Source organism: Oenanthe melanoleuca, chromosome 1 (genome assembly GCF_029582105.1).
Source record: "Oenanthe melanoleuca isolate GR-GAL-2019-014 chromosome 1, OMel1.0, whole genome shotgun sequence".
Classification (NCBI taxonomy): domain Eukaryota; kingdom Metazoa; phylum Chordata; class Aves; order Passeriformes; family Muscicapidae; genus Oenanthe; species Oenanthe melanoleuca.
In genome coordinates, this window is record NC_079333.1 from 44,254,764 (window position 1) to 44,282,205 (window position 27,442).

Genomic DNA, 27,442 nt, shown 5'->3' on the forward strand with positions numbered 1-27,442 from the left:
GTTTAGTCTGAGGATGAGGAGACCGTAGGGTGCAGTGTGGTAACAACCTACTTTTACCTGAAGGGCAGTTTCAAAGGCCTGAGCTCTGCTTAGTAGTGCAAGACTAACAAGGGGCAATGGCAACAAACTGTAGCTTGGTAGGTTCTCATGAAACATCAGGAAAAATCCTGTCACTAAGAGAGGAGCTGTCTAGAGGTACATGAACCAATACTGATCCTTCTGCTTTGAGGAGAAATATGGACTACAGACCTCCAGCCAACACTTCCGCTGCATTCCAACAGGTCCTCAATTCCAATCTATGACTAAACTAAAAACATTTAAGACCTAACTCAGTGACAGGGAGCTAAAACTGATGCTTGACAGCCAAATGCAACAGTTTCTGTGGACACAATGAACCTTCGCAGAAAATGTATCAAGCTAAGAAAAAAAAAATAAGCCCACTAAAATTGATAGAAGGCTAAAAAACCCACGAAGATCTGGCAAATCAGGATCCAAGATGGTATCTAAGTAGGTAGATACCAGTGCTACAACCAGATTACCAAAGCTACAATAACTGATTTTATTCATCCGCAATTAATAAAAATAAAATTAATAAAAATAATACAGGATTATAAGAAAATGTTGACAATATTGCAGATCCGATCATGCTTACACCAGAAAAAAATACAAAAACTATTTTAACATAAACAAGATGTCTCTCTTTGCTTTGGTTTAGGACTTTGTTCATTTTTCTTTAATTTTGTCCTTTCAACTTTCCATTTTGTTACATGCTCTTCAGAGTTCATCATCACAGAATTTTTCCTACTATATCCAAAAGAAGGAGAAGGCTGCTTTCTAATCTCTTAATGTTTATCTTTTTATGTCTTAATACCTGCTGAAGGGACATAAATGAGGGTGACTGGGCAAAATAGAAGGAGTTGAAACCCAATGCAGTTTCATGCATGTTAGCTACTAAAATATTCTCCAGAACAGTTGTGAAGCACTAAGCCACACTGGCAGAATCTAATTCTTCTGCTCTGCAGAATTCTGAGTGATTTAGCATCCTATGAAGCATGCACAATTGTTTGATTGGGACCCTGGAGAGGAGCAAAGCTATCTCAAGTAACAGCCACCTCTTCTTGTGAAACTTCTCAAATGGTGGGACACATTTGGGGCCATGGACCATCCTGCCAGGTCCATCGATGCCAGGCTGAAATTCCCCCACCTATACCACGTAACGTGACAAGGCAATACTCACAAATTATGCCCTGTGATGATTTTACATTAATATTAGAGGAAAAATGCTTTGTGTACCACAGATTCTGTCTAGTATGTTATCTCTTCATAGAAAGGAAAAGTTGGGAAGAACTGGTAGTACAGAAGTGGAAACTTTCTACTGTCCAAACTTTCAGTTCTGGACAAAGGAGTTAACTCTTGAGCTATTGGAACAGCCATGCCTGTTCTCACAAATCTGATCCCCTTGCTTTTTCTTCATCTCTAAATAAAAATATCCTAGAAATTGATGATACAGAAATCACACTGACTGACTGGGAAAAAAAGAAAGAGTACATGTTCCAGCTTGCAGATTTTTGCAACAATAACAACGAATTTTGAAATCTCACTTATCCAGAAAATTCTGCATTGCAGAATCACATTGTATTTCCAGTTATTTAAAATAAGACCACAATAGAAGAAAAAAGATGCCTGCAAGTCCCTTCCATCCTGTCAGTGTGATTAGAAAGATGGAATGGAGTCTACAAAAAGGGTGTATGCTGTGATAAGATACAGACATGACTAGGTCACTCCTGCCAGAGGAAAACCGCTGCAGCACAGCGGCTTCCAGCACAGCAAGTGACATTCTGCAGTGCTGGCAGGCGAGGGGCAGTGACTCAACAACTTCATCTGGGTTTGAGACTGCACACCAAACTTACAGCAAAGCTTTCTATGACACAGCAGGCACTGACCTTCATTCTTAAATCAACTCCTTAAGTGTTACCAGCAGATGTTTTAAATATTGCACTGTAGGTATTTTCCAGCAGTCAGAGATTACAGATTGCATTGGTCTTTAGTTACTGCCAGGGTCTTGCTTTACCCCTCATTACTAATGCCTTTTCAAGAAGTTTGAAAATAAGCCTTCCATTTGTTGATGACACATGTGCTAGTCATTGGCAAGCCAACCCTTACTGTACAGTTTCTGTTTCATTTGAATAGCTCCACTATATTTTTTCTAGCTAGAGTTCTATCCAGTACAAATGGCCAAAAAAACCCCAACCTATGGCATGTGAAGTGTTTCATTCAAACAAATGTCTCATTTTTCCTAAGATCTATTACACAAATTGTATATTTTGATGAAACTATTTATTTTAGATTGGTGCAGTGAGTTTAAATAAATAGTCCTGCTTTGCACCCCTCATGTGAAACCATTATTAGCAGTTTTCAAGCAAAATATCTACATGACCATAGCTTAGTCAAATATTGAAGAACTCAAGTATTATCATATTCTCTTTTCAAGCTGACATGTTTCTAGTCATCAAATATCAACAGAACAGGATACTTTTTAATACTACTAAAAATGAGGAAAAACCTTTAAGGGTACAGAGACCAGGAACAGACATTTATTTTCTGTTATATTAATGATATTTGATAACATAACATTATCCAATTATTTTGATCTCTCTGTGATTTGTTTCAGTGTTCAAATGAGTTCCTTGATGGCACTAAGCAAATTCTATGGAAAATACTTAAAAGACCTATGAAAATTGTTTCAGTTTATTCTTTGCAAATAAAGAGCAAAGCAAGAAGGCAGAAATAAATTACAAGATTTCAAAATCTCAAGTGCTGTAGTAAAATTTCCTGTTTGATCCACCTTTAAGGAAGTGCTACTTTGAGCTAAGTCCTTGAAGGGACAACTGAACTATAGAGCAGTAACCGTTACTCCACAAATTTGAATTGCTGAGAATCACAGTGTTCTATTCCAGATGGTACAAATAACAAAACACCAGTACAAAATGTTTGACATTTCAAATTATGCAAAAGATTAAACCAAATTATAAAAATAAACTCCTCAGCTGCTCTTTAGGGATTGCAATAGGAGGGACTACAGTGTTGCAAGAGCTGCTGTTGGCATACATTTTTTAATAAGCAATATGTTAAATTACTGGTGGTATTTTCTTTTGGCCTTTGGTGCCAATAAAAATGACAGATTTAGAACATCCACTCTAACCTTGAAACATCAAAAGAGCAGAGCATAAATTTGCAAATTGAATTCAGAGCCTAATATAGGCTCCTAAACATATTCATTAATCCAGGCCTATGTTTTTTCCTCTGTTTAGGACACAGATTTATCAAGTTATCAAAGCTAGGGTTTTTCCATACTATCTTAAGACATTTTTCCTATCTTAGTTTCAGAGTTAATGAAGCTACTATCTTTCCACTGAGGAAAGTGAACTCAGTAACTAAAATGGCCCAGATTACACATGCATTAAACATTTTAAGTAGTATTTGCTGATCCCTATTTTTTCTGAATACTGCATCTAATCATGCTCCAAAGTTTCATATTTTCTAGAAGAAAATACAAGGCAAATAGTTTTGATAATTGTGGGAAAACACAACTTCAAGCACTTCTGCAACTGTCTCTTCATCAGATAGCGGATGATATCCAGCAATATCCTTCCAGATAATCCTAGCTCTTTTCCCCCTCTCTATTAGTCCTGCCTTACTCATAACATAGTTCCATACAGAAATACAAGCTACAATTTGTCCTTCAGGAAACAGAAGGACAGGTGGCACAGGAGAAGAAAAATTACTCACATGTAGGGCCTAGTAAGAAGAAAGGAGGAAAAGGGGAAGAAAGCACACAGCTCATCCTCTTCTGGGTAAACACAGGGAAGTGAAAAAATCCTCAGAGATGCCCAAATGTATAAGATTTGCATTAAAAAGGACTGTTAACTAACCTACAAAAAAAGAGAGAGATTCAAACCCCCAAATTTTCTATCCCACCATCAGCTGGGAAAGGTATAACTGCCTTGAATTTTCACAGAATTACCCAGGGAGCCAGTGGAACAAACCCTGAAAGAGTAGTCAGCTGTTGCTAACAACCACTGGCTAACACAATGCTCAACCCACCTTCTTAACACACAGGAAAAAGCAGAAGCTGTACATTAAAGAACTGCACATCAAGGGAGATTCTGCAGATTGTAAGGCTGAGGGTGGAAGTCTTCCTGCAGGCTCACTGACAGCAAATCAAAACACTTTTAGTTATAACTTAATGTTTTGTAACTTACAAGAAAACCCTTATCTCATAAAATTTGTTTAGACAATGTTCACACAAAGAACTTGCTTTGCATTTTAGCTGTTGGCAATATTATACTTTCATCCTATACAATATGTTGAATTCAGAGTTAGGCAAGCACAGGAAGGAAACTTTCACTTGTTTACAAAAAGTGCTATAGTGAATGGAGACCATAAATTGAAAGTTAGACTATGAGCCCTTTAATCACAAGAGCTCTTTCAAGCAGTTTTCATTCATTTCATGGAGATAATTCATAAGTAAATGCAGCAGAACCTGGCACCTATATAATATTTTGTAATTTGAGAAATTAATTTCACCTTTTAAAATAGCAATTTTGTACAAACACTGGGCAGGTTTCATATTTCTTTAAACTAGTGACCATGGATGTTTGAGCAAGAACATGCCAGCCTTTTTTGTTTGGTTGGTGTTTTTTTACCTGTTCTTATCCTTGATCTCCATTGTCTGTTTTTCTTTGATATCTTCTTGATAGGAACATGAAGCAGATATTGGATTTATAAATTAGAAAGTTATTTTTTAATCCTTTTTGCTTATCATCTCTTCAGTGGACACCAGAAAGCCCAAGCATATGAAAGTCAACTCAGTATTCACTTCATGGCTTTTCTACCCAAGATGTCTCTGTGCATCGCCGTCTGCTACTTCTCCAGTTTTCTTTTAAAGCCAATTGCTAAATTGTTCACAGAAGTTCATTCTCTTATAAACAAGAATGGATGTAACAGGACAGATCTCAGAAAGCAGAGGTCTTGTTCAGTTTCTTTAATATAGCCTGAATTCAGGCTATATACTTGTGCAATTGATTTATATTTATCTTCTTGAAAAGAAGTAGGATTCTGGAAGAGTGGGATTCTGCAAGCTGCTGTTTCTTCTTTGTCTTTCCTTTTTTTCTGGAAGCAGGCACAGTTGGAGGAGTATTAGTGAGGCCCAAAGTCTAACATGTCTTCTTCATCACACCTGCTAGAAGATACTTCTGAACATCAGCTCAGGAGCTCTGGAAGAAGAGACACAAGAGAAAGGGGTAGGGCCATTAATACAAAACAGTTGAACCGAAGGGTATGGAAAAGTCATTTCCTTTGAGGGCATCGTTGCAGTTACCAGGATTGAGTGAGTCATGATACTAATTATAAACTGCCTTGTGCGCTGCTTGTAGGCACACACAGGGAGAGCTGACACAGAGCAGTGAGGTTTCCTGCTTCTCCTCCACTTTAATGCCATACAATCAGCACGGTGACAAACATGCAGGGCTTTAAGTATGCTGACTGAATGGGTGTCATGGTTTAATGCCAGCTGGCAACTAAGCACCCAGCAACTGCTCCCTCACTCCCTCCTGGTGGGATGGAGAGCAGAACCAGGGAAAAAGGTAAAATCTGAGATAAGAACAGCTCAATAATTGAAATTATAATTAATATTAATAAGAATGAAATAATGGCAATACAAAGAAATACAACAAAAAGACAGACAGAAATAAAACGCAAGAAAGAAAAGTGATGCACAAAACAATTGCTTACCATTTGCTGACCAATACCCAGCCCACCCCTGAGCAGAGATCCATCCCTCATGGCCAATACATCCCAGCTTACATAGTCAGCCTGGTGTTCTATGGTCTGAAACATCCTTCAGCCCCTTGGGCTCAGCTGTCCTGGCCCTGTTCCCTCCTAGTTTCTTGTGCACCTCCTTGATGCCAAAGCACAGAAAACTGAAAAACCTTGATTTAGACTAAGCACCACTGAGCAACAATAGCAACATCAGTTAGTTATCAACATTATTCTCATACTAAATTCAAAACCACAGTTCTGTACCAGGAAGAGAATTAACTCTATCCCAGCCAAAACCAGTACAACTGGCAACTTTTCAAGGATATATACTTCTTTATGCTAGATATTACAGTCTGGATATAAAATTGTGCCATCAAGGAAAATAACAGGCTGGGCAGAACATTCATGCAGAAGGATTTTGTCCTTCTATTCAAATGGCTTTCAGCTAGGGGAAGAGATTAACTAGCTTGCAATGACTTTCCACTGGGAGGATTCAAACTCTTCCCAGGTAATCCTCAGTCCCAAGCTATATAGGTCAATATTTCCCCTAAGCTAGCTTTGGGAGCTATTTCCACTGAATTTCTGTAGCACCAGAACAGTGTACAAGTGAGGAAAGACATGCTGTCAAGCTGCAGAAAACAGCATACTTCAATGCTAAATTATTACCCAAGAAAGATATGTTTAAGAGAGCTGAGTTATTTTATAAAGATGTTATAGAGGCTATGTTATGTTATGTTATGTTGTTATGTTATGTTATGTTATGTTATGTTATGTTATGTTATGTTATGTTATGTTATGTTATGAGATATGTTTAAGAGAACTGCACTGGCAGTGGTGCTCCATTATTGCTCTGCATCTGTGAAAATGTAAATCCTTCTCTGAGCCTCTGACAGTTTTGGCAAGTCTTTTCATAATGTGCAGTTGTCTATGTCCCTCTTCAAACAGCAATGCACAGACATTCCTTCCTGACCCAGAAAGGAAAACAACTGTGGCTAAATTGCAAAAGATTAATTACATGTAAGCATGATATTGAAATACAAATGATATGAAAGAAAGTAGAATTTGTGGCTTGGATTCTCTCATTTTTTTTAATACTTAGGGATTTTACCTATCAGTAAATAAAATGTTGAAATGTATGAATTCTGAATGTGTGTTTACTGTGACAAACATCATTAATAATTTAAGTTAGCATAATGTGGTATTAAGTGGCTTCAATATAATTTTTTTCTTTCTGTGGATGCTGAGATGTTTATCTACCTTATAATCCAAAGAAAAGTCCACACTTATGTCATACTTAAATAATAAAGACTTGCAAATCCAGCCCCATTTTCCCAGACATGAATGATTTCAAAGAGAGCAAAACTATTGCAGCCCAGCTGCATAATGGGTTGCAGTTGGGAGGGGAGTGCTAAGAAAAGATATTTTGGCTGCAGTGAAAAGACAGGCTCAAGAGGTCCAGGGACTGTGTGTGCACCCATGGCTGGAAGACAAGGGTAGTTTATACCAGTTCCCCTAAAATGTCATTAGAAAAATCACACATGAAAAGTACTTCAAGTTATTTGAGCAGCTTCAATTGCCTTGAGGAACAATAAAGGAAAAATACATTATAATAGAAAGTAATAGAAAGCTAATTATGACTTTAGGAGACAGACTCTCCATAATTAGTGAGTGACACACTTTCTCAGACTCCATTCTATTTCTAGACTTGGTCTCTCAAAGATTGTCCTTTATTTTGTCACCCCCTTGATATGTTGCTTTTCTTAGTACTGATACATGCTAGGAAAACAAAAATATCTTCTAGGATTTTTGACAATGACACCTTGTTCAGAAAATTGAGAGGTCCAAATTACCTAAAAACAGCCTAAAATTATTGATACAACAAATAGTTTGCTTAGCAGAAAGGCGTGTTATAGCACAGTGTGAAGTGACATCCCTACACCAGCAAATAATTCCAATAGTCCTCGAAGGTGCTTGGTCTTGCCAGCATAGATGTGACCAAAAGGTGTTGTCAGTTTGGTACCAGATCATATTACAATCCTAGAAAGATTTCAACACAGTCATGTCTATGTCGTCTCCCATGGTGAGAAACAGAGCCAACTTGGCTGTCAGATACCAGATACAGATTTATCCTGGCACACTTAACTTGCTGACCTTACACTTCCTCAGTGCCTGAGCTGGTCATACAGGTTACCTTATACTTTTGTATGATACTGAGGTGCAGCATCTGAGAACAGTCTCTAATTTAATTAATTGCTATAGCCAACCATAAATCTCTCCTGGGGGAAAAAAAGCCAGTTACAACCAATGCCTATGCCAATTTTCTTCTGTGAAATTTATTACTTTTTAGGATAAAACACCTCTCCTGAAGAATTTTATGTGTGTCTTTAACTGAATTTTGGTGGAGGAGGTTAGCAATCAAAGTGCAAAAACAATCTTCAGCCATGGAGTTGAGAAAATTCATCTTCGATATAAAAGAATAAGTTAAGTGAAACCAAAAATAGATCCCATACCAACTTTATGTGTTTCTTTCTTAGAGGAACAAAAGCAACACAATTCTTAAAATGTAAATGTGCTTAACACAAGACTTGCCATACTTCACTTATGGAAAAGGTGACTCAAGAAGTATGATTACATGCAACAGTAGGAAGACTCTAAAAATTACTTGTAATAGTATGAATAAGTTTGATTCTATGGTTTTCAAATGACCTCACAGTAACCATTTGGGACTATGTGGTTGAATTATGCATAAAGAATCCTTTCATCAAATTCTGATGAAGTAAACTCAGATACCAAATGACAATGTCTCAAAATGATCTCTCAACAATGCATAGCAACCAGAGGAAAAGTCTCAAAAAAACCCACAAAACAGAGAGAAAGAGCCATGAGCCATGTGGTTAAGACCTCACTGCTGTTCTCCAGAAATGTGGAGATTTTAAGACCTTTCCTCTGAAATTTAAAGCAATGGTTGCCATAAAAAAAGACAAGCAGAAAGAGATCCATTTGTGCTTAGTGTTGGTTCTGGGCTTTCCAATGAAATGGGAAACTGACACTGTCTATGAACCATAATACAGAAGCCTAAAGAGCACTGCAGTCACAAAGATATGAACAATGGGCTATTAAGCTGAGGAAAAAAATAACATATGAGTTATGACTTGACTGCATAATATGCCTTTAGAGATACACAGCTTAACTGATAAGCTCTTCTTGCTCTAAAGCAGGGTACACAAAATCTGAGCTGAACACTAATTTCTAGCATCTGAAACAGTCTGGACCATCCACCACAGCAGCACACTGTTCTGTGCAGACTTGCCAATCCATGCAAGAGTTTATGAATTATCTAACAGCAGGGTGTCAGTCCCACAAATCCCTGATGAGAAACCAGATGAAGGACAAAATAGGAATGGAACTCTTATACAGAAAATACAAAAATTTCTGAATAATTACATCATTTTGATTGAACTCAGTCTCTGTAAGTTATACAGGGCTGGAAGGAAAAGGGGTTGGTCAAGTGCTCTGAATATACAATTCCACAGGAAGGAAGGGAACTGAGTACTTTTACAGATTTCCTTCTCTCTCTCTCCTTTTTTTTTTTTTTCCTTTTAAATTAGATTTTGTTTGGATCTAACTAAAAAAAAGTCTCCTTCAAGCACTTTTCTTCAAAAGTAACCTGGAAACTCAAACCTGTAATTATTGTTTTGCAATGTTACTGGTGGATGAAGTATCTGGAAACCCAAGCACCCTTCTTGGTTATGTAAGGGCACTGTACTGTGCTGTACAGAGAACACCATTATAACAGATACATGAAGTCTGAGAGTGCCCCTGAAGTACACTTTGCACATAAGCACTTCAATTGAAACAGTAATTGAACTTATTCCAAAGATGAACTTAGAACAGTTATATACTGTAAGGTCAGTTATGACCTAAATACTGAATACCTATTCTTGGTATCCAAATTCCTTATGCATTGCCTCCTGCACTGTAAGCTAACAGGCAGTTCAGGCTTAGGTATACTGAACTATATTACATAAGAATACTTAATTTACTTGGTTTTGGTGTACACAAATAAGAAAAAAATGTACTTAAGGAATTTTTTTACTTACTAAGTAAATCATACTCCAAATAATTTTAACAAGTAATACACATATATGCGAAGTTATCCTTTCACACATTGTATCTAAAATTATTTTTGTTTTTACCCTTAATTGAAGGGTTTAGCTATGTCCAAATGTTGTTACTGTTCTAACTTCAACGTTTCAAAGAAAAGTAGATGGGTTCAGTTCTTCAAAAAAATTATCTTCAATGAGTAAAATGAATTGATGTTTGATTTGGGCATTACTGTTCCCTGATTGCTATCAATATGGCCTCACTACTCTCTCTGGCCTAGCATCTTCCCCTTTGGTCACTTGGAAGCACAGATGGCCAGGAAGGAAGGATTCCTGATGAGAAAAGTAGTTGTGTTTTTCGTTGGACTTTCTGTCTTCCAAGGACAGTTATTATTGTTATTGTTATTATTATTATTATTATTATTGTTACTGTTATTATTATTATTATTATTATTATTATTATTATTATTATTATTATTATTATTATATTGAAATAAAAATTATATGGAAGTTCCCCCTTTTGTTTATAGTTGTTTGAATTCAGGAAAATTGATAGCCAAAAGGCACTAACCTGTATCAGATATACATACGTGTGATTGATTGATTGATTGCATGAATGTGTTTTGCAGTATCTCATTTGTTAAAGTCTGAGATAGATTGAAATTCTTAGACTGCAACTCAGAAATTTTCATTTGACTGACAAAAGCCTGACGAGAGAATTTCAAATCCACCGTTAAAGAATATTCCCAATACTTTCATGGAGGGGAAAATATTAACAACTCTCAAAGGAGTATTTATGAAGGCAAACCTTCTCTTAATACTTCTGGCCTCAATTATTCTTGTGAGAAACCTTTCCTCACATTGGGTTACTGGAAAGCTTATGGTGAGGTAATCTTGGTGACATCATGAGCCTGCTAAGTCATTCTATCCTTTGGGAGGGATGAGAAACACAGACAGCCCCAGTTTGAGGGATCTCCAGGTAAGACAAAGTGTATTGCTGACATAAATACATCTGACAAAACTGAGCTCTGATTCACCTTGTCAGGACAGCAGTATTGGACTGCAGGCTGTGTGCAGTGCACTTGTTCACTGAATGATGCATCTTCTTCCCTGCAATAGCTTCCAAATGATTTATGGGTACAATTTGAGATATGGCCTTTCTACTTGGAAAGCATCATTCACAAACTATTATAGAGAAAACAGCAAAGGCAAGTAGCTTTCCTCTTATTTTTAACATTCAACATGGGAACCTAGATGACATGGCTATTAGAAAAAAGTGCAGAAACTGAAATTCTCTAAAAACTGAGGCAGGAATTAAAGCTAATCCACTCTAATTGGAAATACTTAGATTATCTCTGAAATTGCCATTTTTGTAGGAAATATTATTAATGAATCAGAGATTAGTACTAAATACTGAGGAAAAGTGTCCTGGGCAGCTACAGATCCTTTGTGCACCATGAGTAGAGCACTTATGCATCTCAGATTTGCTAAATGTGGGCTATAAACCAGAAATTAATGAATACATTAAGAAAAACTGCCTTAGTGTGCTCTCCTGAAACATAAACTCACTGTTAGTCAGTCAGCTGGCAGAGAATTTCGATGTTGATGTTGGTGACTTTGTTCTGTTAGCTTGCACCCGAGCATACCACAAGACTGTTCAACTAAGGGTAGAAGAGCAAAACAAATCAATTTTGCCTTGCACCCAGACACACCACAAGACTGTCTGACTTAGGCCAGGGAGCAAAATATTTTGCAATAACTGTTTGTTTCATATAGTAGCACTGTAGTATCAAATCTAGAATAAAGGCACCCAATCTGCAACTATTTTGAAGGAATTATGTAATTCAGAACCTGCAGATACATCACAGCCACCTGAACAAATAGGCCAGACCTGTGTGGAGAGAAGACAAAACACTACTTTGGACCAAGCTGATCCTCACCTATGGAAAAATGTATTAATACTCCCTCTTTTGCCCAGCTGGTGATGCTGTTTGAAGCATCCTGGCATGGGCTTTGCCTACCTGGCTCACAGCTGACTCCCAGTGAGCTGCTGCCCACCATGAGCCCCAGATCCCTCTCTGCTGCACTGCTCTCCAGCTGCTCCTTTCAGGCTTTGCACATGTGCCTGGCATTACTTGGTCCTGGGTGCAGAAATTGGAATATCAGGTACACACCGACTCACCATGCTCAAGGTCAGAACCAAGCTAGATCTGGACCATGCATCCAGTGGGTCTCCCTGCTCCCAGGTCTCTGTGCCCCCTATCACATCCCAGTGATCTTGAGAGATTTGCGGGAACTTTGAAGAAACAGGGATCATTTTAGGTCAAAAGACCTGAAATAATGATGGTTACATTGTGTAAAAATGGTACTTCTTTAGCACAAAGTAACTAGCTCAGGCTCAACTCTGCATGTCTCCATGACTGCTATTAAGGAGAGAGCCAGGTCCATGAGTCAGAAGTGGGGAATATTTTGCAGGCTATCTTCTTTCTCCAGAACAATCCCATATAGTAACCAGCCAAATTTCCCTGCAAAGGACAGGGAGCTGTGTCAGAAACAGACAAAAGAATGAGATCAGCTCTGATGAGTGCTGTTCATATACCTAGCAAAGAGTATTCAGACCAACAGATAAGTACTTCTGTAGTTTTTGTTGCATGGCTAATTCATTTTTTTTTTGTTCAGCTCCTGATGTTGATAAACAAGCTGTTTTTTTCTTAATTTCCTCCATTTTTTTAAATTCAAAAATCAGGAAGATATTTTTATCATCACTACATACTTGTACAAGTATGGATAGGATTTGACAGACATGACCAGAAGTGTTTTTTTCTCTCTGTAATTTGTCAGCCACAATTGATGACAAATGGTATGGCATTTTCTGTCTATGATTAGCATGCTTTTAAGCAGGGAATTCATCTGTATTAAATTCTCCTTCATAAGTGGGGGGAGTTTGTCTCTAAAGTGGGACATATTTTGCTGAAAACTTTCGACTAGGAATGCCAAACATTGCAGAAGCAAGGGAGATTAACACAGATCTGTCTTGATACAGCACACCAGGATAGTACAGAGGAAATCTTTTAAAAGCTGAAACTCCCCGAGTCATTTACAGATGCTGCCAAGAGTGAAAAGCACTGAAATGCCACCTGTTTATGTAGCAGGTGCCATTCATGACAGCAACTGTTGTTGAAAAACATCCTTAAAACTCTGCCTTGCCCATGACTTGACACCACATCCTTCTCTTCCATTGCTTCACAACATACTAAATTCTACATAGTACATTCTAGAGGGACATTTTAATGCCTTTTTTTCTTTCTAACAATTAAAAATATTAAAAAGGTGGCCTAACACTGAAAGAAAATGACCGAGGGTCTGAACAGGGACTTTTCAACACATGAAACAGCTGTAACATTATTCTTAGAGAGCTATATTAAGCATCAGGTGCTGCATATATAAATAAAGCTGCATTAATGAGTGTATGCAGAGTGTTTTAAACTACTTGATTAAACTACACCTTATTAGTGAAAATGATGATTAATGATGAGCTTATAACAACAAAGCTCTCTCTGCAAGCACTACAATAAAAAGAAAGAAATGAGAAGTACACTTTAGGTTGCAGCTGCTATGCTAATAACTAATAAAGGAAGTCATGCTGAAAGGGTATGTGGTAAATTTTTATATTATAGAGTTTAGGTTGACCAAAAAGCAGTGTAATTTGTTCTATTCTTTCTTGGGGTTTTTTAGAAAACAGTAGGAATCCATTGTTACTTGAATTTTGCAACGTGATGAGAGAGTGCCAAAGATCAAGATAAAAGGTCAGGCAGGAGGCCCTGGTATAAATACACTTAAGGGTCTAAGCAGATTTGTTGCTCCATTATGTTCCATAAATTAAGCTGGTGGCTTTTCCACCCAGCTATAATATTAATCCATTAGCTGAAGAGGAGATAGGTCCTTCTCATTTATTATTTATAAGACAGGACATGCACAACTTGTCTGACATCATCCTTGTCACAGCTAATGAGAAACTGCAATAAATCCATCTATATGGGTCTCTCACAGAAGATATGAAAAATCTCAGACCTAATGATCCATTTTTCTGTGGCAGGGAAGGGCTTGCTAACCCACACAACTAGAGAGATTATTGTTTGTCATTGTGCATGTCCCAAAGGGATGAGTTTTCCACACCACTACTGCTGTTTGAGGGATGTCCCTGTGTCCATATATGTACATTGTATAAACATCAAACAACCAGCATGAGTCAAAGAGATGCTTTTACCATCAACAGGCATAACTAAAACTAACCAGAAAGCAATTTGAATAATTTAAATTCCTCAGCTCTTAAATCTACTTTACTATGGTGGATCAACAATGTTAGGCTGAGATCCTGACTAGCACAGGATGGGGTAACACAAGCCAATGACAAGATCCAAGGAAGCATATCCAATACCAATCCAGTATGAGTATGAAGGTTGAGAGCTGAAATATGCTTACACCTGGAATGAGGCTCTACATCTCTCTATAGTGTAAAAAATCATCCTCCAGTGCACATCTTGCTCCCTCTCTTACCATGGACTGCCCTAGACTGAGACCCTGGCTCAGAACATGCAGGCAGGATTTTGGCTGCACCTCTGAGCACAGACAGCTAAGGACTTGAGCAGTATTTAGTTCCCTATGTTTTATTTAGCAGTACATCTGTGGCCTGGAGAGTAGGAGAAATGCAATATGCTGCTGGAGGATTGGGACAGGCTGGGGACATTACTGTTACAAAAAACCTCATGGGAGTTGGTCAGAAGTGGTGATTTATGTAGGAATTGTCCTGGTATGGAGACAAAGAACAATATGGAGGGAGAAATTTGAGAAGGAAGAGGTTTACAGAAGACATTTTATGGGGAAAGTGCAGACAGCACAAACAAGGATCATGGGCACAATCCTGCACATCTCCTTCTCTTCCAGCACATCTCCATCCATCTGACATTAGCAATTTCTTTCATAGTGTAAATTATTTTATAGGACAGGATTTGGCAACAGCTGGTGTTTTCTTGTAAAGCACATCAGACCACTCTGAAGTAACTAGCACATTCCCCAGGATCTCAGCTTACATCATTTAAAATCTGACAGTAATTTTGCTGTTACCTCTGCAGACCTCCACATTGCACCATATATAACGAAGAGATAGGAAAATTAGCCTGTCCTAAAATGAAAAAGTACAGGCAGTTCCTTTTGCTCCACTGATGCCTTAACTAAAACTCTATTGTGGTTTAATCACAGCTAGCAACTAAGTACCACACAGATGCTTTGCTCACCCATCTTCCCCCCTCAGTGGGATGAGGAGGAGAATCAGAAAGGTGAAACCCATTTGTTGAGATGAGGATAGGTTAAGAAAGTTAATTAAACAACAATAACAATAGCAATAACAATAATTTAGATGCAGAGGAATACAACAAAGAAACAAAACCCAAGCAAAACAGGTGATACACAGCACAGTTGCTGACCAATGCCCAGCCCATCCCTGGGCAGCAGCCAGCCCCTCCCACCAGCTTATACACTGCACATGACATTCTATGGTATGGAATATCCTTTTGGCTAATTTGGCCCAGCTGTCCTAGCTGTGCTGCCTCCCAGCTTCCAGTGTGCCTCCTTTTTGGCAGAGCATTGGAAACTGAAATGTCCTTGATTTAGAGCAGGCACTACTTAGCAACCACTACAACATCAGTGTGTTATCAACATCATTCTCATACTAAATCCAAAACACAGCACTGTGTCAGCTACCAGGAATAAAATTAACCCTATCCCAGACAAAACAGCAATTTAAACACTAACATTGTTATTTCCTTCCTCATGGGAGACCAGAGTGCTAAAGCTCTGACCTTTGCTATTTTCCACCAGCTGTCATATCTGAAGTAGGTGGTGATTGGTATATGCAGCCAGCTGTAACATTCTCCTGTAAGAAAAGAGAAACCAAACCTTACCACTGAGAGTGGCCTGAGGAGATCAAAACACCTGGCCCATCATCTCATGAGTGTAATCATCACCTATCAGAAATAATGCCTTATTTTGGTTCCACCCGGGTGGAGAAAGTTTCTATAGGTAATTTTAGGGAAGACAACTGAGCCTCATTTATTTCTACTCTGACCTTTATGGCTGCACATTTTTTTGCACATAAACACATGTAGGTCTTCACAGACAATGTGAATCCTTCCCTTCTCACACCTCTGGTGTACCTCCATCAAATCAACAGCTTGCTAAAAGTTTCAAACAATGACCATCTTCTGCTAAGCTGATCAAAAAGAAGACAAAAAATGCTAATGAAATAGATCACCCCATTTAAAGATTTAGCTCAAGACTGCTAAAGTACAAATATATCCATTAAATACACACTTAGAAGAAAAATGTCAACCTACTGTACCAAATAATTGTGTGAGTTGTTATATTTCTTAACTGAAGCAGAAATAATTGCTGAATAGCTGTGTGTATAACAAGAAATATTGCTGAGTGAATTAACACTTTTTTTCAAAAAAGACTAAATCTTCCAAAAGATCAAATATTTCAAAGTCTGACATGCATGTTTTAAATTCTGTGTGTTATTCCAAGAGCCCATACTAGCTGAGCAACTAGAAACCATTTAAACTCTTCAACAAAATGCTCTTTTGCCTTATAAAGCCTATACTTTCATGTATTTTAACACAGAAACTAACAGAGTATTTTAGAAACTCTCCTTTTCAAAAATTGTGAAGTTCAATAACCATGGGCTAGTTTTAGATATGTGATATACCAATTTTTTCTGGAAGTGTTGCTGCACTTCCATTATCAGAAAGAAATTATGGTCCAAACCTGAGCTTCTTAGGTCCTCTTTATTAAACTTTATAAATCTGTGCCTGTTGCCTTGGAGGTCATTAAAAAAATCACATCTAAGAAACAGGAAAACAATCAAGAAAGGAGGACAGAGAAACAAAAGGTTTTTGAGTTGGCCCCAAAAATGCCAAATTCACCCCAGTGTAATTCTGCTGAAGACAATGGAAGTACACAGAACCTGAACTTTTCCCACTGTCTTTACACAACAACCTGTAAAACTATTTTATCCAATAGTCCTGCACATTTTCAGTAGGTGAACAGAACTTTGCTATGTGGAACTGAGGAGTTTTTTACAATTCTTGTATTCTTGTAAATTATTACTTTCTTAATCTTTGGAAATCCTGTTTCTAGACAGGGTTTCTTTGTGATGCTGAGAAGGTGATCCTGACACAGGAGAGGAAGGGATAAGAATAAACACTGACAATACCAAGCCTCAGCATTCACAATCACTACTATAGCACTCCCTAGGTAACAGTAATTTGCTATAAGCTCATTAAGGGATAAATTTAGCTTCTTATAATTCAGTTTCTGATAGCAAGCAATAAGAAGCTGTTTTTCGAATAGACAGCTGATGGAGCTCTTATACCTCAGGGAAAACAGGGTGAGGGCACCTTCCAAAGCAATGATGGCAAAACTTCCCTGTGGGTTCCTTGCTGTGAGGGAGGCTCTGCCTTACATTCCCCCACCCAGGTGTGATGGGGCAGAAGTGCATTACCTTGCAGCCCTCAGCATCAGGAGCTGCAGTTCTGCCAAAAGAGAGGCACAAAAGAAGTCTCCTCCTTGCAGCAACTCCCACCCTCCTTAACTGGCCCACACAGGCTGCTTGTCACCATCACCTGCTGTCACCTCCCCGACACTGGAGTGAGATCTCCCTGCTGTTTCTGCAGCAGCTGCGTGAAGCACCAAGGTGCAGCTGCAGAGGACATCAAATAGATGATGTTCTCTGGCTTAGAGCAAATCACCACTGCTTTATGCAGACAGATGGAAGCAAAATTGATATTCCCATGAAATAACAAGGAAATACTCACTCTTTGCATTTTTTTCACTCTGCTGATATGTGTAGTTTTAGCTACAATAAAAAATTTTGTCTGATTACCAAAAAAATTTGCTGAGAAATGCAGTGCAGTAAACTTGCCCTAGCTCTGCTTTTTCTCTTGCTTTTAAATCATTAGAGCATATGCAGAATAAAAAGCAGCAAATCATTTGCCAAAGAAAAAAACATTGGATTTCTGTAAAAAGGAGGCTTTCATTTAAAAATATATACATCTACTTCAGCTAGCAACAGACCAAAGATAGGAAAGTGTACATTCCTCTGAGTAATAAATCATACTTGGCACTCTCCTTGGGAGGGCTATGGTAAGAACTAGCCTCCCAATAGTAACACACAAAGCTATTTAAATTTCATAAACTTTCTACAACTGCATATATGAGAAAAAATAAATATAAAGCAGTAGGCATGAAGTAAGTTTGTATAAGAAATAATTCTACGGAGTTTGAAAAAATATATTGTGCATCGCTGTGCTTGAAGGCAGAGCTAAAATTCAGTGAGAGGCTAAAATTCAGTGAGAGGCCTTTGCACAGGGAGGGTGGTGCTGCAGCAATCTGTTAACACATCTATAGAGCAGAGCCCAGATAAGCTATCAGGAAAGGAGAATAAGCTCTGTGCACAGTCCTGCTCTTCACCCACCCTACCAACACACTGCAGCCTGTGAGTCACTCAAAAATCCTGTAGAGACACAGACAATACAGTTATTTCTTAGATGCACTAGGAAGAATGTCGCAGTTAATGCTTTCCCCGGCTGCTAAAAGCATCAGGATACCCATTAACATCTCCCACAAACAACTGCAGCGACCACGGGATCTGCTGTTGAGCTCTACTTACATTACAGCATCAGCCGGGACAAAGCTCGGCGTTTAACTATTCCTTCGTAAGCTGCTCCCGCACGCTTCTCTGCTCATTGTCTGCCATTCCTTCCATTGATTGCTTGTGTTTGACAGCATCTGGACTGCAAAATGGTCCTTTGCCCCTTCTTCTGCGAAATCAGCAGGCTGCGGAGGGATGCGTGAGCGCTGCTGCAGCCGATGTATCCAAACAGCACAATGCAGCAGAGGCTTTAGCTCCCCCTTCCCAGCCTGGGCTTTTTCTTCCTTTGTCTGTGTGGGGATTTTTTTAAAGAGATATGGTCCTGACTAACCTCAGGTTTCAGGAGCACAATACAAGCTCCGGGCACGGCGTAGTCAAACAGATGTGGAAGGATACCAAGACAGAAGGACAAAATAACACAATTTGAAGAGATATTACTCAAGGTGCAACATGTATTTGAACTGTTTCCTGTAACAGATCAAATTTTTTGATTGGTTCTGTTTAATTCAATTTTTTCTTGATATTTTGCTGCTTTATTTCTTTACTTTTTTGCATTTTTTTTCAGCTTATACAATAGATATAATAGGTTTTCTGCTTATTTATTTCACTCTTCAACTCTTCTGTGTCAAAGAATGTTTACATTTTAAACGTTCACAATTTGAAGAAATCCTCTGTTAAAACTTCTGTCTATATAGCAGTTTTATAAATATCTTTACTGTTCTGTGTCTGTTTTGCCAACACAGTATGCTCACACTCTTCTTTAGTACTTCCTTAAATTAATTTTGTCAGTGCTGATTACATCAAGAGTCCAAAGTCTATGGGCTACCAGTTGCATCCCAATCTTGGTTTCGCTTTTCCAGCCTGGCACAGGTAGCTGTTAGCACTTCCACATTTTCAAATTCCTCTCCTTATTAACTTCACATTCGTATTCCCATCCATGTGATCAACTGTATAAAGCAGACTTCAGCATTTAAGATATTTCTAAGATTTTTCATTCTTTCCTCTCATTCACTCATGCTAATTTGTCAGGTTTTCCTCCAGGAAAATCAAGAAACCTTTCCTTTGAGAGCCCTTCTAATCTTGTGTTTCTTTGAATTCCACATAGCAGTGTAGAATGCTGCCTCTCCCCTTGATCCAGTAGCTTACTGCCAGAAGCACATCATTCCAACCTGTCAGTCTTCATTTAAAATGCTGGACTAACATAGAACTTCACAGGATCTTCAGGACTGGCTCAAAGGATGAGGTTAGGGATTTCTGGGGAGTCTGGAGCTCTCTTTTCCCTCTGCAGTCCTGAACTGCACAGGTGAGGCACTAGAAATCACTTCTCCATAGGGTAATGACAGCAGAGGCAGAGAAAACAAACACAAAGTGCCAATGCAGCTTTGTACAGACAGAGGACTCCTCTTTAGACAATTCCTGGACTTTACTACAACTCCACTGCTTACTGCAAGTCTCTTTTGGTTAGAAAAACCTGTTTTCCTGCCAAGGAGCTGAGGCTGACTTCTCTCACCTTGAAGGTAAAAGCAACTCTGCAAACACTAAGAGGCTACTGCTGCATTGTATAAAAGAAAATATTATTCTTCTGAGGAAAGTAAGTCTGTTTCATATTATAAGTACATCTGATAGCAAGTGAAATTATTTGTGTTATCACGAGCAATTTACCAGAGGAAGACAACGTCCTTATATTTGGAGTCCTGATCATGTAAGGTGAGCATAAGTAAACAACAACACTCTCCCTACAATATTGCTTTTTGTTGCATAGAGATCAAGCAAAACACATTTTTCTGGTCATCACATCTCAGCTTTAACCCCAGAAACAGTAAGAGATCCTCTCTGAGTTTGAGTAAACAAAAGGACATTGTAACCAGGCAGAGCAGACTGTTTAGCCAGGAAAACATGCAGTGCCAGTCTCCAAAACATTGCCCTGCTGGATAAGCTCCTGCAGCACAGTGAGGTGACACAGCTGTCATGTTGCTCCTAAGTTTCACTGCTGAAAGGATTGGCCCCAGTGCAGTGGCACACTGAGAATGACCTTCCTGAGCAGGGCACACGTGTCAGCTGCAGCTGCATGCTGGCCACATAGGCCAGTGGCATGGCATCAGCCCTGATTGTCAATGTCACATTCTGAAAGCAGAAAGAAAATCCATATAGGATAGCCCCATTGGAATCCATATGGATTGCTCCATATAGGAGCATGGGAATGAAGCCACAGATGACACATGGAGCAAGGATAGGAGACAATAGGGACTGGACATCGAGATAAAAGTGCTTTAAAAGCATTCTCTCACAAAGTGCTCAAATCCTTTTTAAGCAGCAGGCTAAAGAGCCCTCCTTTGAAATTCCATTCCTAGAGTGAAAATAGAATGTGAACGACTAGCATTACTAGCAATCTTCTTATAGAAGGATGTCAGCTGAGGGCAGCCCTGTGTCTGAAACAGCCTGAAAAAGCAGCGGGGCTTCCCACGTGGGAAGCAGGTGAAGGGCAAATTTCCCCTCCAGGGACATTTTAAAACAAAAGCAAAAATAAGTATTTGATTGATGCATTGAGCATTCCAGCTGTGAAAATCAAGTAAAATTAGAAGGCTCATTGCTGCTGCTGCTGAGTTGGGTATGACTTTTATTGGTGCTGATGTGGGTGAAGTGCAGCCAGCTACTCAAATTGGTGGCCTGCAAAGCTAATACCTTGTAAAGTTCACCTGCCTCCTCTTTCAGTCAGAAACATTTTTCCTATTTCTCTTCCTCTTTAATTTAACTTCCCTCCTCTCAAAGAGACACCTCCTCTCACATGGCACCCTCAGCCTTAGCAGGCTCTCTGTGTTGTCCATGAAGGGAGAGGCACAAGGTCTCATCCCCAGGGCTTCCTGGGCATTCACTGTGGCAGTGGCAGAATGGGCAGAGCTGGGTTCCCACTGGGCAGCACTGGGCTGGAGGCAGCCAAAAACACCTCCCTCACCCTGCCACCTACAGGGCCACTGTCACATGCCAGTACAAGCAAATGGTTTCATCACCCAGATGCAGCCACAGCCACCCCCATAATGGGGAAAGCTGAAATCTTCCTCAAGTGGCAGTGTATTGCACCTAGGTAACAGACCCAGCTCAGAAGGTACAAGAGAGCTCTGACTGCTTTAACTATGGAAAATCTCATAAGGCCTGAGCCAAATACTCTGAGAAATATGAATCAAAAAGCAAAATCTTAATCAACATTAATTTTTATAGTGAGCTCTAACTCCTCCACAATTTTATTGGATTTTTCCCAGGCATTGCAAGATCACACTCCTCAGCAGTAGGAGGAGGACTGGCAATTTTTTGTTTAATTCTTCTCTCTAGCCCCCAGCATAGCCAGACTCCAATTAAAGGGGATAAAAATGGAATCTAGCCATAAAACTTTCCTATAAAATCCATATGTAAGAGACCTTCACTATGTAGCAGCAGAGATTAAATGGGGTCTTTGAAGCTGGTGAATGTATAACATAACTCATCAGTGACCTTTGAAGATAAGCTGAATTGTTGACAACCTGAAATAATTTTTTTAACTATCAACAATAGTGACAGGGTTTTAATCCTCTGAGGTTAAATATATGGAACTGCATTAGCTAGACCTTGTAGTAATATCATTGTAATATTTGGAACAGCAAACTCTTTAGCACAACCTGCTTCAGCTGGCTCAAGTGACTCACTTGTGGTTTAAAGCTGCTGCAAGGAAGAAGTTTTAAAAAAAGACAAAATATGAGGAAGAGGTGACCTAACTGAAAATTCTCCAGTACTGCAAGTGCCAAGACACTTGATTTGCTTCTGCTTTAAGTTGAAATCATGATTTCTGCATTTTTTAATTGATCATATCTGTGGTAGACCTCTTGTTAACCTAGATAAAAGGACAAAAATGTTATAAATTAACATTTCTAGGCTGTGATCCAGGATGATTAAAATGCAGTCTTGCCCAGGCTATTAGTGCCATAACAATTTTAATGCCAGCAAGGCCAGGCAATTAGTTTTTGTGTGATTAAAATACCAGCCTGGTCTTCTAGAGCCAGAGTGATTAGTATATTGCCAGTCCTAGCTATTAGTGTTAGCACCATCAATGGTGTGGAATTTTATAATCCTTTGAGAATTAATTTAGGCTCATATTAGCTTGGCATGATGCTTTATCTTTACCTATTTTTTACCTCATTGATATATGCATATGCATATTTCAAATATTTACATAACCATAGGGAAAAAAATATTTTTGTTTGTTTGTACCACCATGATAATGGGAGATTTAACATATTGTTTATGTAGAGGTAGTCATGAAAGGACTGGATTAACACGTAGGAATTCCAAGCAGGGAAATTAAAACAATGATGAAACTTGTTCACCCTCAGACTGAGACTTAGATGCCAGCTCAGTCAGCCCATGGCATGCAGCCAGAGCTGTGCAGGCTGACTGACCCCATTTGCCCAGGGCAGTGGATGCATTAACCACTGCAGTGCAGAGCAGCCCTCTCTGCATCCCGAGGTGTTGGGTCCATGGGGAGAGCTGTCTTTGACACCAAGTGCTCAAATTCAGGAGATGGGCTTTTTCTATGATAAATACTGGCAACGCCAATGAGGGGCAAAATTCAACATGAAGGGCAAAAATATCATGGCAGAGGTCTTGGCTAAGGCTATCAGGAAAAGTGGGGCCATGAAACAGATACCTACAGAAGCCATGTCACAGCAGATTGTTGGGCTGTAGCACTCAGACCATCAGTGTTCAACTCAGAATTGCACCTACACTGCATCTGAGGGCCTGTGTGGCATTTGTATATATGTATATCTATATGCACACTCTGTACTCTCTATATAATCCATATATGCATATTGACCATTTACTGCATCTTTGAATTTTCTATTATTTAATCAATTCTCCAGATATCCATGCAGTCTTATTCTGTGACCACTCTGAATTGCTAAAAACACCTTCATCAGTGGGCTCAAATGCCTTTGGAACTCCAGGCAGACAGGATTTCCTGTATCCCCTCATGCTGTTCCTCTCAGTTTAAGTGGATAATGAGGTGTGATTTGCCCTCACAAAATTCACATTGACTTTCTCACAGAGTCATAGTTATCCGTGTGTCCTCTAATTTTATTCTTCATTATAAATCTTGTGGAAGTGTCCTGTAGAGGTAATGAACATAACAGTCTGTAGTTCCTCAGATCTCTGTTGGAACCCTTTTTGAAAAATGGTCTTATCAGTTAAGAAGCAAAGGGTCTTGAAGGAAAAGTTGCAAGCATGGACAGCCATTCAGGTATTTCCTCTAAGAGTTGTTAAATGAGCTGATTTTTGAAAGTGTCTAGGTCCTTGCAATTTGTTATTCTTCATTTTCTCTACTGTTCTACGTATATTTCACTCCAAGGCAGCAACTCTGTGTAGTTTCTGTCTGGAAGGATGCCAGCATGGAGATTGTCCTGTGCTTTATTGTGGTGAACAAAGGTACAAATAACTGAATCAGCTTTTCCTGTGATGGGTTTTATTTTGTTTACCATGAAAGAGTTTGAAAAACTAGGTAGGATTAATTTTGCACTTTTTGCCAGCTGTTCATCAGCAATCAGCTCAGAGCTGTATCACTTCCAGTCTCTGTTTATTTATTAATTCACCTCTCCTACATGAGAAGATGCTTCACCTGAGCACTGGTAGCTAATACCTCTTCAACATGATGTCACAGGGAGTGTAAAGTAGACATAAGCTAGCAGGAACCACTGTTCAACAGTCAGGCAGAGCCATGCTTAACACATTATTTGCCACAATTTAAATATCAAAGAAATTTACTCAAGAGAAAAAGATGAAGACCCATGCATAACCATTTGCAGAGCCCCAGTGGATGTAAGTAAAGCTTTGGAAAACATTTTAGGAATCTCTTATCTCTCTTGTAACTGCTCACCAGACATCACGACAGGACAGAAAAGCAGTGTGAAATGAGGGGTAGCATGAGTCAGATTGCAGTGTCAACATTCTGCACCCTGCCTCCATCCAGGAGAAAATATTATTAACTATTGCAGAAAATAATAGTAAAAATACTATACAAAATACAGATGTGTTATATTTTTATATATATTCAATAGATAAATAAATACAGTGGAAGTTAATGTATTTGTTTATAAATAAGTTTCTTTCCAAAAACTACATACCAATTTGATAATCATAAAAATTATTATAAAAGTGTTGATAACTATTATCTACTGGCATAGTACAGCCATGAAGAAGGAAAGTGTGATCTGCAAGGGATAGAAAAAGGTAAGTTACTGATGAGTGAGAGTTAACTACAAGATTCTATCTGATTCTGATTCAGTCACAGTTAAGTAAGAAGACATGGAGAACAAGTTCAGAGAAGCCCTAGCAATACAGTTAGAGAAGCAATATTCACCTTAAAGGAAAGAGATTAAACCTTTTTAATTTGTTTATCAAAAGAAGGTGAAAAAAAATATGACTAATCACCAGCGAAAGCCATGGATAGCCAGGAAGCAGAATGTATTTTGAACCTACTGGACAATATTAATTTCTTATTCACAAATTCTCTCCTTATTTTTTCATACATTTTTTCCCTTTTTTTGTGTGTCTGTTCCACATTTCACAATCTTTTAAGCAGAATTTATCCTTGAGTGTAAAGTTAAGAAGTAATTCCCTCCCAAAGAACCTTTCTAAATCAGCTTTCACAAACTTTTTGATAACCAGCTTTGCTTTTTACCTTCCAAGGGCATGTAGTGACAGGACAAGGGACAGTAGCTTTAAACTGAAAGAGGGCAGGTTTAGATTAGACATTGGGAAGAAATTCTTTGCTGTGCCAGTGGTGAGACACTGGAACAGGTCTCCCAGAGAAGTTGTGGATGCCCTGTCCTCAGAAGTGTTCTTCAAGAAGGGCTGGATAGGAGCTTGTGAGCAAGCTGGTCTGGTGGAAAGTGTCCCTGCCCACAGCAGAGGTGTTGGAACTGAATGATCTTTAAGGCCCCTTCCAACCCAAACCATTCTGTGATTCTGTGAGAATTGTTCCAGTGAGTCATACCAAGCTCATGAGCCACAAGGTCAGCCCAGTCAGTGCAGGGACATTGGGTCAGAGCTCTAGGTTACACTCCTGGCTCTCTCAGGTGCAGTCCCTGAAGGGCTGGGCACCTCTGTGATGAGCCTGGAGAAAATAGGTCCTCTGCACCATTCAGTGCAGTGGCACCAAGTGTCTGCTGGCAAGAGAAACTGAGTGCTAATACTCACAAGGCTTTTAGTTACCTGCAAGAAGAATGAGGCAGCTTGCCCTTCTCTGACCCATCTTGAGTCTGTGAACTCAGGAAACCCCCCTATAACATTGGCACAATAGTTCAGAGTTTTTCCCCTGATCTCTTTGTCAAAACAAATGTTATTTGATTTTTTGTGCTTTCTGAAGGAATTGTTTGACAATGACAGCTGGCTAGAATGTCTTTAAAATATGTGTAGGAACTTAGGGGGCAAAACTGGAGACTATAGCAAATGAATCACATCACTGCATCAATCAATTTAGAGTCTTCAAGGTAGAGTTATGTCTTCTGAGAAACCAGGACACTAAAACAGAGCAAATACTGACTTTAGCTGTGATTAGCATAATCTTGATCCCAAGCTATTAAACTCTGCTGAGAGGTAATGTATATTATCTTGGGCTGGATGCCACATAAATACTTGGAGCAAAAATAGAGCAGATGCTGGTGTACAAACAATCATGTAGCCATATCATTTCCCTGCATGCATGGATCTACTTCTAATAAAATTCTGCAGATGACACCAGTTTGGGGGTAAATTAGTGAATACACTTGAGTGCAGGCCATTCAGAAGGGTGTAGACAGGATGAAAGAATGGTTCTGCCACGTGAAATTCAAGGACAAATGCAGTCTTGCTCCCGGAAAGGAAGAGCCTCTGGCACCTGTGCAGGCTGATCCTGCCTGGCTAATGACAGCTCTGTGGAGAAGAAAGTGAGCAGCAAGATGAGTGTGAGCCAGCAGTGCCCTGGCACCAAAGAAAGCCAACAGATATTGTGCTGGGGCAGAGCCAGAGACCAAAGGAAGAGATTATTCCCCTGCACTCTGCACTTACTACCTTACTGCCAGGCCCCAAATACAGGAGAAGCATTGACTGAAACTGGATCAAGCTCAGCAGAGGCACCACTTTGGTGGGGGCTGGAACAATGGCCCTGCAAGGAAAAGCTGGAGGAGTGGGATTGCTCAGCCTGAGCCAAGATGGCTTCAGGAGACCCAACAGCTCCTGGAGCCAACAGTGGGAGTTGGGTTCTTCACAGCAGTGAAGGACAGAAGATGGGAACCAGCAGGTATACTTTGAAGGAATAGAAGTTTAAAATGTTGTGCTGGTTTGGCCTGGAATAGAGTTAATTTTCTTCACAGTAGCTGGTAAGGGCTGTGTTTTGGACTCATGCTGGAAACAGAGTTGATAGCACAGAGATATTTTCCTTACTGCTGAGCAGGGCTTGCACAGGGCCAAGACCTTTTCTGCCTCTCACCCCACTATCAGGGGGGCTGAGGGTGCACAAGGAGTTGGGAAGGGACACAGCAGGATATCTGACTTCAGTTGGCCAAAGAAATATTCCAGGCCTTATGGCATCATGCTCAGCAATAAAACTGTGAAGGGAGGTTGGCAGGGAGGCAGCTGCTCAGGGACTTGACTGTTCATTGGTTGGTGGGTGATAAGCAACTTTTTTAATTTTCATACATAATTTTTTTATGTGTGTGTTTTATTTTGCTCTCTCTTTGATGTTTTGGTGGTTGTTTTTTTTCCTTACAATTAAAAAAACAAAACAACTTTTTAAATATTGAACTGGTTT

The 27,442-nt window shown here is 39.3% G+C and overlaps 1 protein-coding gene across 1 annotated transcript in view; it reads right to left on the minus strand.

Annotated features, from left to right (window-relative positions):
- The window catches only part of SACS (sacsin molecular chaperone), a 52,010-nt gene extending 33,123 nt beyond the window's left edge, over positions 1–18,887 (minus strand). Inside the window, exons 1-2 of the mRNA XM_056481982.1 lie at positions 18,649–18,887; positions 4,707–5,276 (exon numbers count right to left, since the gene is read on the minus strand). Of these exons, the coding sequence (XP_056337957.1) occupies positions 4,707–4,729 (23 nt within the window). The 5' untranslated portion in view covers positions 4,730–5,276; positions 18,649–18,887. The remainder of the gene's footprint in view (positions 1–4,706; positions 5,277–18,648) is intronic.
- Between the last annotated feature and the right edge of the window lie 8,555 nt (positions 18,888–27,442).